This window comes from Salminus brasiliensis, chromosome 5 (genome assembly GCF_030463535.1).
Source record: "Salminus brasiliensis chromosome 5, fSalBra1.hap2, whole genome shotgun sequence".
Taxonomy (NCBI): domain Eukaryota; kingdom Metazoa; phylum Chordata; class Actinopteri; order Characiformes; family Bryconidae; genus Salminus; species Salminus brasiliensis.
In genome coordinates this window covers 5,772,739-5,787,489 of record NC_132882.1, presented here as the reverse complement: position 1 = coordinate 5,787,489, position 14,751 = coordinate 5,772,739, and the positions used below count along the sequence as shown (strand labels likewise).

General features: G+C 45.0%; 1 protein-coding gene across 1 annotated transcript; it reads left to right on the top strand.

Moving 5' to 3' along the window:
• Positions 1 to 2,300: 2,300 nt before the first annotated feature.
• nell3 (NELL (neural EGFL like) family member 3) lies at positions 2,301 to 13,382 on the top strand. Its single transcript, XM_072679148.1, has 4 exons — positions 2,301 to 2,668; positions 7,174 to 7,727; positions 10,862 to 10,928; positions 11,854 to 13,382. The coding sequence occupies exons 1-4, from the start codon at positions 2,350 to 2,352 to the stop codon at positions 13,380 to 13,382; spliced, it is 2,469 nt and encodes an 822-aa protein (XP_072535249.1). The 5' UTR covers positions 2,301 to 2,349.
• Positions 13,383 to 14,751: the final 1,369 nt, after the last annotated feature.

The following is a 14,751-nucleotide window of genomic DNA, read 5'->3' as shown; positions in this document are numbered from 1 at the left end:
GTAGTGTGAGGTATGTGGAGATGTGTAAGGGAAGGGCGAATTACGAAGAAATTAGTAACGCCAGCGTGCGTTTGGAGATGTAACGTTATGGAGACATGAAGACACGTAACGCTATGGTGAGCTACAGGACCTGTTGTGTGGAGGTAATTAACGTCAGGGAAAGTTATGTGGAGATATTTATGTTATGATGAGTTATGGTGAGATATGTAATGTTATGGTGAGTTATGTAATGTTATGGTGAGTTATGTGGAGATATGTAACGTTATGGTGAGTTATGTAATGTTATGGTGAGTTATGTGTAGATATGTAATGTTATGGTGAGTTATGGTGAGATATGTAATGTTATGGTGAGTTATGTGGAGATATGTAACATTATGGTGAGTTATGTAGAGATATGTAACATTATGGTGAGTTATGGTGAGATATGTAATGTTATGGTGAGTTATGTGTAGATATGTAATGTTATGGTGAGTTATGTGGAGATATGTAACATTATGGTAAGTTATGTATAGATATATAATGTTATGATGAGTTATGTGGAGATATGTAATGTTATGGTGAGTTATGTGGAGATATTAAGGGGAGTTATGTGGAGATATGTAACGTTATGGTGAGTTATGTGGAGATATGTAACATTAAGGGGAGTTATGTGGAGATATGTAACGTTATTGTGAGTTATATGAAGATATGTAACATTAAGGGGAGTTATGTGGAGATATATAATGTTATGGTGAGTTATGTGGAGATATGTAACATTATGGTGAGTTATGTGGAGATATGTAACGTTATGGTGAGTTATGTGGAGATATGTAACATTATGGTGAGTTATGGTGAGATATGTAACATTATGGTGAGTTATGGTGAGATATGTAATGTTATGGTGAGTTAGGTGGAGATATATAACGTTATGGTGAGTTATGTGGAGATATGTAACATTAAGGGGAGCTATGTGGAGATATGTAACGTTATGGTGAGTTATGTGGAGATATATAACGTTATGGTGAGTTATGTGGAGATATATAACGTTATGGTGAGTTATGTGGAGATATGTAACATTATGGTGAGTTATGGTGAGATATGTAATGTTATGGTGAGTTAGGTGGAGATATATAACGTTATGGTGAGTTATGTGGAGATATGTAACATTATGGTGAGTTATGTGGAGATATGTAATGTTATGGTGAGTTATGTGGAGATATGTAACATTATGGTGAGTTATGTGGAGATATGTAATGTTATGGTGAGTTTTGTGGAGATATATTATGTTATGGTGAGTTATGTGGAGATATGTAATGTTATGGCGAGTTATGTATAGATATATAATTTTATGATGAGTTATGTGGAGATATGTAATGTTATGGCGAGTTATGTATAGATATATAATGTTATGATGAGTTATGTGGAGATATGTAATGTTATGGCGAGTTATGTGTAGATATATAACGTTATGATGAGTTATGTGGAGATATGTAACATTATGGTGAGTTATGTGGAGATATATAATGTTATGTTCAGTTATGTTGAGATATGTAACATTATGGTGAGTTATGTGGAGATATATAACATTGTGGTGAGTTATGTAGAGATGTATAATGCTTTGGGGAGTTATGGGGAGATATGTAACGCTATTCCGAGTTACAGGAAGATGTGTAATGTGACAATTTATCTAACTTATTTTTATTTTTTAATTTATCTAACGTTATGATAGCGTCTCTGATGAGTAACCTTGATTCTTTGGTGTTTTGCTTTTCTTCTGAAAGTGAATCATCTCTGTTATAGCCATAAAGTGCACTGCACCAAGGAATGCCTCAGAAAGATAACAATAATCCTTGAGAAAAGTGATTTAGATTTAGCCTAGATTTAGCTCTAACATGCTTGTTTCTCTTTCTTATCTGATGTTTGCAATTGGTATATGTAACTGTAGTAAATATGAGAAACGTATGTAATGCAGATGCGTATCATATCAGATTTACAGGCAGTGCCACGTGAAAGGAATACAAGTCTTAAAAATAAACAAATAAATAATAAACCTGGGATTAAAGATATGGGGTTCATTTTCTATTGTGTGATAACTTCTATTTCAGGGAGATGAATGACATGAAAATGGGAACACCTGTGCGAATATCCCTCTTCCTGGTGTGTGTCCTGGGACCTTGTTTGAATGTGGAGAGTGCAGGGGATTCAGGAACCTGCTCCGGAGGGCGCTGTAGAGCATCACGTCAGTTCACGCCAGCACAGAGCAGAGCTTCTCCAGCTGCTCCAAACCACCAGCATGCACTTCCAAACTCTCCTCCAGCTGATCTGTGGGAATCCCATCTTGCTGTCCAGTCCCAGCGCCCGCGAGAAAGCATGAGGACACGCGTGGCTGAAGTGTCCGGCACAGGGTGTACTGGGCCAGACTGCGTTACTGTCCCTGACAGTAACGGCACCAGAGAGTGCAGAGGGCTGGAGTGCAAGCTGCCTTTGAGGATTAGACCGAAGCCCAAAGCGAGGCCATGCCTTGTGGACGGCTGTGCCTCCGATGGTGCTGCTCCCGGCCAACCTACCCTGATCCATGTGCCAGACAGAGCTGCTCAATTTCTGGCTGAGCTTCCGGATATGGCATATCCTGCTGCAGAACTGGGAGGCGCTGCACTGGGAGTGCAGCTTACATGTGACATCAAACCAGGTGAAGACAAACATACTTTTTTTTTTGCCCAATTAACATTGGCTAACAAGTAATGGAAGACTGTAGACCATTCTTATAACTCGCTATTCATTAATGTAGAGGCATAAACTGTAGCGTGAAGCAGCTTCCGTTTGTGTTGTAAACAATGACTGAGGCTACTGTCCTTCCCTAAATCCACCCATAATTCAATCAAACACTCTTACCAGAGTTTCCCGTATGTCCATTTTAAACATGATTGACTTCAGATGAAAAGCTCCGCCCATCATGTCTCCTTTTTTAACGGTGCAACCAATTAAATCAGAGTGGACACAGGGCTGAACAGTGGGACATATGTACTCATGTCTGTAATTAAAAATGCTAGCACGCTAAACTCGAAGATCAATGGTACTTTATTTAGCCTTCATTCAAACAGTCTCAGCAAGGTCTGGTTCAAAACCCATGAGAAACAGAGCCCTCAGCGCCAGGTCAGACCCCTCAGTGCCGGGTCAGACCCCTCAGTGCCGGGTCAGACCCCTCAGCGCCGGGTCAGACTCCTCAGCGCCGGGTCAGACTCCTCAGCGCCGGTTCAGACCCCTCAGCGCCGGGTCAGACCCCTCAGCGCCGGGTCAGACTCCTCAGCGCCGGGTCAGACCCCTCAGCGCCGGGTCAGACCCCTCAGCGCCGGGTCAGACCCCTCAGCGCCGGGTCAGACTCCTCAGCGCCGGGTCAGACTCCTCAGCGCCGGGTCAGACCCCTCAGCGCCGGGTCAGACTCCTCAGCGCCGGGTCAGACCCCTCAGCACCGGGTCAGACTCCTCATTGCTGGGTCTTGGTGAATAGTTTATTGTAGAAATTCGATGCTGTGTCTCTTTGAAATTTGTGGTGCTTAGGGTGCTTGCTAATGTTGCTAATGTGGGAGGAGTTAAAGCTGCCATATTGATTGTTTCTCCTCCAGAATGAAGCTTCTCACAGGTGGATTCCTAGTGGCTACGCTCCACTATTTGAACGCCACTGCTTTCCAAACTGAACGTGTTGCGGCTGATGTCCAGGATCACACTAATGTTTAAAATGTTTGTGCGACGTGATTCAGCCAAGACTTCACTTGTGAAGAGAGCTTTTGTACATATATTGTAGGTACCAACACTGCACTCCCCATGGCAGACTAGGGTCCCATTCCCTGGCTGTACACTACACCTTGGGCAAGACTCCTAACTCTGCTTTCTCCTATCTGCGAAGTTCGGAAGATGTCCAGAGAATCAGAGAGTCCCCTTTCAGACATCTGGAGATTTTCCCATGTCAGACTCGCTCTCACTACAGGTTACATTCTATGTTGTTCTAGGCAAAGGGGGCGGAGCCTGTGCAGCAAATGCATAAGGTACGGCATGGCCCACATTCACACATGGGCTCACTCAGAGTTCTGGGTTACTGTACACGTCTGAAAGGGGCTTAAGTCACTTTGGATTAGAGCATCAGACGAATAGTATGAGGGTGAGGACCTGGTGTCTGGGACTGCTCACAACGCCTTAATGAGTTGGTGAGTGGCTTCAGGTGTGTGAAAGCATGGAAACAGTTAGATGGCTTGTTTTTGAGTGGGATACAGGTTTAGGATTGGGAAGCACTGCTGTAGGCATTAAAGGAGGCACTCCATATTACAGGGAAATGAACTGGCTGGGTAGCTGTAGATGAAGTACTGGAAAAAATGACACGTTGGAGTTCTTAGATATTCGATTGGGTAGCGTGATTAAATGAATGAAGAATCATTTCCATGTATAATGGGAAAAACAAGTAGCTTTTGCACGTCGTGATTCACATCTGTTCAGCTCCACTTGAAAGCTTTGTGAAACTGTGGAAGAGGGAAAATATCTGGCAGTCAAACGTCCAGCATATTTAAGCTGCTTTGATGTCTTTCCATGCTACTTTCACAGGCTCAAATTGTAGCCTTGACAGGAAGAGAAGAAATAGCAGCTAGGTTCCGAATTTCAGAGACAAAAGCCATTCTGAAGTACATGCATCAGAGCACGCCATCTAGACCGACAGCTTCGGAAATAACGAAAAATTCATACATTACATTTGCAAATTACTAGAGGCTGTTAAAGCCTTTAGTTTGGATGCCAGCTGTATCCCAGTTATTGTAGGGTAAATAAGGTTGTTATTACTTTGTTATGTCCTTCTCCTTCCACGGAGGGTGGTGTATCATTTATTGGGTATACATTTCCTAACATTTAGGACATAATCATACGGATAATCACATATATAAGTGATACTCAGTGGATTTCTGAACAGTTGGTCTTAATTGTCAAGGGTTTAAACAGCCTTGTAGTTACTATCCTGTAGTTACTGAGTAATGCATTTTTTATATAATTCAAAGATACCTCTAAGCTTAGACATTACTAAACACAATACAATAAGGTGACCATAGTACTCTATTAGTACTCTCTGAAGAGGTGGGTCTTCAGTTTGCGTTTGAAGACAGCGAGCGACTCGGCCGTTCGGACACCCAGGGGCAGCTCGTTCCACCACTTTGGTGCCAGGACAGAAAAAAGCCTGGACGCTTGTCTTCCGCGGATTTTGAGGGATGGCGGGTCGAGCCAAGCTGTACTTGAAGCTGGAAGGGCTCTTGGTGCAGACCGGCTTTTGACCATTGCCATCAAGTACGGAGGGGCTGGTCCAGTCTTGGCTTTGTAGACCAGAGTCAGGGGTCTGAATCTGATGACCTGGGCAGCAGCTACAGGAAGCCAGTAAAGAGAACGCAGCAGTGGAGTGACATGGCTAAATTTTGGGACATTGAAGACGACCCGTGCCGCTGCATTCTGGATGAGTTGCAGGGGTCTGATGGTGGTGGAGAACAGACAGAAGAGAGTTGCAGTAATCAAGTCTGGAAGTGACGAGAGACTGAACGAGCACCTGGGTGGCCTCTCTAGAGAGGAAGGGTGGAATTCTCTGGATGTTGTACAGGAGAAATCTGCAGGACAGAGTTACGTTTGCAACATGACTTGAGAACGATAACTGATCATCCCATGACTCCACCAAGACTTCGAGCTTCTGTAGAAGGAGTGACCAGCGAGTTCTCAAAGGTGATGGCAAGATCGTTTTTTGGTCCAGCAGTTCCCGGGATGTACAGCAGCTCCGTCTTACTGGGGTTGAGTTTGAGGTGGTGAGCCGCCATCCAGGAAGAGATGTCGGCGAGGCATGCTGAGATGCGGGCAGAAACCTGTGTGTCAGACGGTGGGAAAGAGAGCATGAGTTGAGTGTCATCGGCGTAACAGTGGTAAGAGAATCCATGTGAGGATATCACTTTACCAAGAGAGTGAGTGTAAAGTGAGAAAAGAAGAGGACCAAGAACCAAGTTCTAGTGCATCTGATGTGGGAAAAGTGTGAAAGATCCGGTCAACTCCGAATAATGTCCGGATGATGCTCCATTGGTTTATTTGTGAAGCATCCTGAGAAAGCTGTTTATCTGCACTGACATTAGATATATATATATATATATATACTAGTCTTCCTCCAGGTGAGCAGTAACGGTGGAGACCCGTCATATTACAAGGTTATTTATATAAAACGCCGATATTTATATAATACGTATATATATATATATATATATATATATATATACATATATATATATATATATATATATATATATACATATATATATATATATATATATATATATATATATATATATATATATATTACAAATATATATATCATTAGAATAAATACAAAGAACCTGTACCTTGTAATATGACGGGTCTCCACCGTTACTGCTCATCTGGAGGAAGACCAGTATTTTTGAATTCCCATCAACACCTAGTTTATCTAAGCAGTCCTTCAGTAAAGTACACTATGTGTCCAAATGTCTGTGGACAATCCTTCTAATGAATGCATTTAGCTACTTTAGCTAAGTTGCACCTATTGCTGACACAGATGTGCAAATGCACACGTACATAGCTTGTCTAGTCCCTGTAGAGAAGTACAGCCAGGCGTGGGCTAGAGGGGAATAAAGCCCCCCAGCATTGAGCTGTGGAGCTCATTCAACGTAACTGTTAACCTCTTGGTGACTCCCCATGATGCTCTGACATAGAGGTGGGCAATATGAGCTCATCTGTTACAACACATTTTGTGTGGTGGTCATCCTTTAGTCCTTCACCAGTGCTTACAGGACTCTGTGGGCTGGATATGTCTGGTTGATGGACTATTTCCAGCAGTGATGCTGAGGTGTTTTACACTGCTGTGTCTGATCCTTAACTCCTACCAGAACAACACACACTACTAACACACCACCACCACCATGTTAGTCAGTGTCACTGCAGTTCTGAGAATGACCCACCACCCAAATACTACCTCCTCTGTGGTGGTCAGTTCTGTGGGGTCCTGAGCAGGCTAATAACAGAGTCTGCAGAGAAACTGATGGATACAGTCTGGAATTACAGACCTACACAGTGCTCCTATATGGCAGGTGGAGCCATAGTAATAAGGAGGTGGTATTAATGTTATGGCTATCTATTGCTATCTGCTCTGTTCCAGGAGAAAATGAGGTGCCCTCAGAGGATGCGCTCATCCTGCACCTGCAGCTGGCCAAAGGGCAGGAGAAGCTAGTGGAGGCCCTGCGAGCCCAGCAGGTGGTGATCCGCGATCTGCAGCAGCGGCTGGTGGATCAGCAGGGAGCGCTCCTGTCCCAGCAGCGTGAGATCCTGGAGCAGCAGCAGCGCATGTACGAGCAGATGGACGTGGTCAAGGCGCAGTACGGCCTGCTCTCTGAGACCGTTAAGCAAGTCTCCTTCCAGGGCCTGCAGGGGGAGCTGCAGAGCTACTTCGAGAGCCACCTGGCAGGCCTGCAGAGCCAGGCGCGCAGCCACCTGCAGAAGTCCTATGCTGTGCACAAAATGGACGTGGATGCCAAGGTGTTGGACGTGGCTGGGGACACTGATCACCCGTTGCTGGGCTGTCGCAGTGCCTGCGGGCCGGAGGAGTACTGCAACGTCCAGAGGCAGCCGCCGCAGTGTGAGACTTGCACTATGTGCCCACCAGGATTCTTCCTGGTATCCCAGTGTTCACCCAACGCTGACAGGATTTGCCAGGTATCAGGAGTGAGTCTGAGCGTTGGAAAGTTGGAAAGACTGTTCACATTAAGATTGGGCCTCAGTCAACAACAGCTTCCTAAGAATTCATTTGATTTGTTTACAGCTCGGCTCTTATACTGATAGATCTCAACAAATTTTAAATAAGAAAACATCAGAATCTTGTAAAAAGTCTTAAGTGGGACACAAACACAACACAGACACAGCACAGACAAAACAAAGACACAGACACAACATAGACAGATACAAACACAACACAGACACAACACAGACAAAACAAAGACACAGACACAACACACACAACAGAGACACAACACAACAGAGACACAACACAACATAGACACAATAGAGCCACAGACACAATGCAGACACAACACAACACAGACACAACAGAAACACAGACACAACATAGACAGATACAAACACAACACAGACACAACAGAAACACAGACACAACATAGACAGATACAAACACAACACAGACACAACAGAAACACAGACACAACATAGACAGATACAAACACAACACAGACACAACACAGACAAAACAAAGACACAGACACAACACACACAACAGAGACACAACACAACAGAGACACAACACAACATAGACACAATAGAGCCACAGACACAATGCAGACACAACACAACACAGACACAACAGAAACACAGACACAACATAGACAGATACAACACAACACAGACACAGTGCAGACACAGGCACAACACAGAGACAGAGACCAGCAAGAGAAAACAATGGCAAGACAGAGACGTGTTACAGGTTTTTTTTACAAACACAACACAGACACAACACAGACAACAGAGGCACAGACACAACACAGTGCAGACACAATACAACACAGACACAACAGAGACACAGACAACACAGACACAATGCATACACTACACAGACACAACAGAGACACAACAGAGACAAAGACACAACAGACACAGACAACACAAACACAACATAGACACAGTGCAGACACAACACAACACAGCCACAACAGAGACACAACACAACACAGACACAAAAGAGACACAACAGAGACACAACACAACACAGACACAACAGAGACACAACACAACAGAGACACAACACAGACACAACAGAGACACAACACAGACACAACAGAGATACAACACAACACAGACACAACAGAGACACAACACAACACAGACACACCACAGACACAACACAGCCACAACACAGACACAACAGAACACAGACACAACACAGACACAAAAGAGACACAACACAGACACAACAGAGACACAACACAGACACAACAGAGACACAAAAGAGACACAACAGAGACACAACACAACACAGACACAATACAGACACAACAGAACACAGACACAACAGAGACACAACACAACACAGACACAAAAGAAACACAACACAGACACAAAAGAGACACAACACAGACACAAAAGAGACTCTACACAACACAGACACAGACAACACAGACACAATGCAGACACTACACAGACACAACAGAGACACAACAGAGACAAAGACACAACAGACACAGTGCAGACACAACACAACACAGACACAACCCAGATACAACACAAACACAACATAGACACAGTGCAGACACAACACAACACAGCCACAACAGAGACACAACACAACACAGACACAAAAGAGACACAACAGAGACACAACACAACACAGCCACAACAGAGACACAACACAACAGAGACACAACACATACACAACAGAGACACAACACAGACACAACAGAGACAAAACACAACAGAGACACAACACAGACACAACACAACACAGACACAATACAGACACAACAGAGATACAACACAACACAGACACAACACAGACACAAAAGAGACACAACAGAGATACAACACAACACAGACACAACAGAGACACAACACAACACAGCCACACCACAGACACAACACAACACAGCCACAACACAGACACAACACAACACAGACACAAAAGAGACACAACACAGACACAACAGAGACACAACAGAGACACAAAAGAGACACAACAGAGACACAACACAACACAGACACAATACAGACACAACAGAACACAGACACAACAGAGACACAACACAACACAGACACAAAAGAGACACAACACAGACACAAAAGAGACACAACACAGACACAACACAGACACAAAAGAGACTCTACACAACACAGACACAGACAACACAGACACAATGCAGACACTACACAGACACAACAGAGACACAACAGAGACAAAGACAACACAAACACAACATAGACACAGTGCAGACACAACACAGCCACAACACAACACAGACACAAAAGAGACACAACAGAGACACAACACAACACAGCCACAACAGAGACACAACAGAGACCCTACACAACACAGACACAACACAACACAGACACAACAGAGACACAACACAGACACAACACAACACAGACACAACAGAGACACAACACAACACAGACACAAAAGAGACACAACAGAGACACAACACAACACAGCCACAACAGAGACACAACACAACAGAGACACAACAGAGACCCTACACAACACAGACACAACACAACACAGACACAACAGAGACACAACAGAGACACAACACAACACAGACACAACAGAGACACAACAGAGACCCTACACAACACATACACAACACAGACACAACAGAGACACAACAGAGACCCTACACAACACAGACACAACACAGACACAACAGAGACACAACAGAGACCCTACACAACACAGACACAACACAGACACAACAGAGACACAACACAGACACAACACAGACACAACACAGACACAACAGAGACACAACACAACACAGACACAACAGAGACACAACAGAGACACAACACAGACACAACAGAGACACAACACAGACACAACACAGACACAACACAGACACAACACAACACAGACACAACAGAGACACAACACAACACAGACACAACAGAGACACAACAGAGACACAACACAGAGACAGAGACCAGCAAGAGAAAACAAGGGTGTGAGACAGAGATGTGTTGCAGTATTTTTAGTGAAATAATTCTTCAGACTATGACTGAGATGTTTTGCATGCAGAAAATGAAAACTTTTAAAGTTCCGCAAAGTAAAAGAATATGTTCTACAGGACAGAGACGAATGCCTGGAAATCCCAAACCTGTGCGGAGAACGAGTGAAATGCCTCAACACTCCAGGTAAGTGAAAAGCTAGTATGTGGGTGAAACTTCAGCCCTTTGTTTGCTGCAAATGAAAGCAAACTACCAGGGATGTACTCTATCTGTACACTATTTGAGTATTTGTTACTCTGTCCAAATGTTTGTGGACAACCCTTCTAATGAAAGCAGTCAGTTCAGCTTTGAATTCAACACACACACAGAGCTTGTCAGGTCCCTTTAGAGAAGTACTGCCAATAGAATAGGAACATATTACACAGATGTAGAAATCAGGCAATTCCTGTAACCCTGAGGGAGCATAAAGTCATTTGCATTCTTTTAAATTGACCCCATCAGCTTTCAGGGTAAAGGACTGGCTTCGTTCCACAGTTCCCAATCCTGGTCCTGGAGCACCCCTGTCCTTAGATCAGGTAAAATATTTAACTCTGTAGAAAAGAGGTACTTCAGCACTAATTAAAAGTCTAAATTTAGCCTGCCCTGAAACTGACCCTGGCCTACAAAGCCAGGACTGGACCAGCCCCTACTGAACGTCAATGGTCAAAACCCAGTCTGTACCGAGAGCCCTTCAAGCTTTAGGTACGGCTCGGCTCGACCCGCCATCCTTTAAGATCCACGGAAGACGAGCGTCCAGACTTTTTTTCTGTCCTGCACCGAAGTGGTGGAACGAACTTCCCCTGGGTGTCCGAACAGCAGAGTCCAACGCTCACTGTCTTCAAACCCAGACTGAAGACCCTCCTCTTCTGAGAGGACTTAGTCAGAGTGTAGTGATGAGTATTAGGGTCTCCAGACTGACTTCTGTGTTTAGTCGTATCTAAGCTTAGAGGGATCTTTTGGATTCTAGCCTCTACAAACTATCTAAGGGTGTTTTCTAAGTAAACAGTGAAGCACTTTTCTAAGTTGCTCTGAATAGAAGAGCGTCTATCTACTATCTGCTTTTCCGGTGCAGGTGGGTTCCGGTGCCTTGGCGTGTCCGAGAGAGAGATCTCCGCAGGCCTGTGTGGTCACGAGTACTTCTACAACCAGGAGCTCCAGGAGTGCCAGGCGTGCTCGGACTGTGATGGGGAATCAGTGGCTGCCCCATGCACTGCTACCAGCGATTCTGTGTGTGGCGTGCTATCAGAGAGCACACTGTCTCAGTCCTGGTCTGCCGCCGTCACATTGCCTCCAGCTCGCTCAAAGAGCAGCACCGTATTCCCGGGATTACAGCTGAGCATCAGGGGAAAGGACGGCAGTGATCTGTTGCTCAGTAACGATGGCTCTTTAAGCCTTCTCCAGCATGGTCTGCTCTGGATGGACCACAACTTCGCCCTGAAACACAGCTGCCGGAACTTCCTGCAGGTGGGAATGCGGCTCAGTGGCAGCGAGGAGGAGGGCCTTGACCTGAGCGGGGTGCGGGTGGAGCAGCCAGAGAGGAAACACTTCCAGGGTGTGACTGTGAGCTCGGTGGCAGAGGTGGAGCCCAACCAGACGCTGTCCCTGGTCCTGAAGAGTCCCAACCAGCACTGCAACCAGAGCAAAGACCTGCAGCTGTATGAGCTGGGCAGCTCTGCCTTCAGCCTGTTGTGGCTGTCCCATGACACTGGTGCTGTGGCGATGACAGCCCAGATGTCCACAGTGGCACACTATCAAGGCAACTACCGGCCGGCTTTCCGCGTCACTACTGTCTCGGACCCCTACATGGTGTCGCTGACCCATGACAGTCGAGGAGTTCGCTTCACGGAGAAGGGTGTGGTGAAGTTCGTTCTGCAGCAGGCACTCTACGCCATGGGCCACACCTGCGTCCGCGAAGGATTCTCTCTGGTTGCCTATATCAACACCAATGGGACGAACCGGGAAGTGGTGCGCTCCTTCAAATCTGGGGTAAACTACCGGGACACGTCCATCACTTTGTCTGCCGCCACCACTGTGGACTTGGGGGATTGGCTAAACTTCGAGATCTTCACTCCGTCCCAGTGCAACATCCGCTATTTTGGCGACAGCTCTGGGATTAGCATGCTCAGTCTGCTCTGGATCCCGGCCAGTGTTTCCTCCTCTCTCACAGCCACTGTGTCCAGGACGGGCCTGCCATCTGGCGCCGTAAGGAACAAAGCCCTGTTCTTCCAGCAGGTGGGTCCAGATGCTGACCACATTCGGCTGGTTGGCACAGAGGAGCAACACGCCCGGAGGAATTTTGTATTCCAAGAAGCCGGGACAGCCAATGTGGCGCTAAATGTGAAGCTAATCCACTCGTGCAGTGTGGTGAAGCTGGTGCTACATCGGCAGGGCCAAGAAGGGGCACACTCGACTCCTCTGGCTCAGCAGGTCGGAGGGCACGTGCCGGAGGGCAGCGAGTGGGCCAGTGTTGGGTTGAGGGCGTCTTTTGAGGTGCAGAACGGCACCGCAATCTATGTCACGCTGGACTGCGTACGCGGTCGCATCAATCAGATCACACACAAGGGAGGCACCAACATCTCCATCCTCTGGGTTGCCGTGTGATCCTGACTTCTGGTTCTTGGGTTCGATATGAACAGGTGCTTTCAGAAAATGGTGCTTTCAGAAACTGCTCGTTGCCAAATTTGGACGATTGGTTCACAGCCTGGATATTCATTCATATTAGGCACGTTCCAGAGTGACGGCTGAGGAACTTTCGATTTTGCAGAGACTTTCTCCACTTGTTAATTTGAGTCATTTTATGTTTATTGCAGTATTCTTTGTAAGAGTTCATGCTGGTTCTGGTGATAAGCTGTGGTCCCACTGGGTTTTTGCATTTTGGGTCACCTGAGCTCAACCAAACCTACTAAAAACCTCAGAAGAAAAGATAATTACCCTCTAATCCCACCTTCTGACCAACCGTACTGTGTAATCTTGTCTAATATCTCCTGCAACAATCAGAGCAACAATCAGAGCTTCCTCCATGTTGGCTCAGACAGAGCACAGACAGTACAGAGCGCCTCATAGGTCACACAGACAGAGCAGCAGCGCTATTGGTTGGGGGATGCAAATTCCCACATCAACGTTCATGCAAAATTTTGCAGCTGAAATTTATTCGCCCAGAAGTTTTGATCGAGATTTGAGCTTTTGCAGCAAATCTGACTGAAATGCAAGGGGAAACCCAGCGTGACCACAGCAGTAATTTGGGTGATTCCACAAACGGGGTGACATTTAGCTCATGCTCTTAAAAAAATGAAACCTTCTTGTCTACTTTCAGAAACCGAGTAGAAGAAAACATGCAAGCCTGAAACATGTTAATCCATCTCAGGAACAAGGTCTCATTTTCACATGGCCTCTTTGCTCACAGTGTCTCAAATAAGTAACAGGGTTGAGCGTTTTAGCATAGAATTAGCAAGTACTCAACATTTGGTGAACTGACGTATATGTTTATGACATGAGGAGATTAACCTCGTAAATTCCTTGGAAGCACCGGTGATTCCTGCCCCCCGCCTCCCCCCCCTTAGGAACAACTCAGACAGCTTGCTTTGCTTTGCATGTAGTTACTGATTAAAAATCTTTAGTTTTTTTAATGAATAATTTACTTTAAGTCTATAATTAGGTAAACAAGGCTGTCCTTCCAAAGCCACTTGGTAGTCCAGACGGATTTGCAGCCAGTATTTTTGCAGCCAGCATCACAATATCTTAAAATAAAGAATGAATGATAGAAATTCCTGAAGACTTTTAAGACTTAAACTATTTTAGAAAATAAACTAAAGCAAACATTTCAAACAACCGAACAATAGAGAAAATAATAATGACTACATCTGATCAAATTATTTAGCTGATTTCTTAACAATGTTTATAATGTTTATATTTTAACAAATTACTAATCATTTGAACGTATAACTTATAAACAAATGTATAAAGGATAATA

Excerpts from the sequence above, each read along its gene's own strand:
- nell3 (XM_072679148.1), top strand. The coding sequence starts at position 2,350 with ATGAGGACACGCGTGGCTGAAGTGTCCGGCACAGGGTGTACTGGGCCA. Across the intron at positions 7,728-10,861 it reads ACGCTGACAGGATTTGCCAG|GACAGAGACGAATGCCTGGA; the intron begins GTATCAGGAGTG and ends TATGTTCTACAG. Across the intron at positions 10,929-11,853 it reads GAAATGCCTCAACACTCCAG|GTGGGTTCCGGTGCCTTGGC; the intron begins GTAAGTGAAAAG and ends TTTCCGGTGCAG.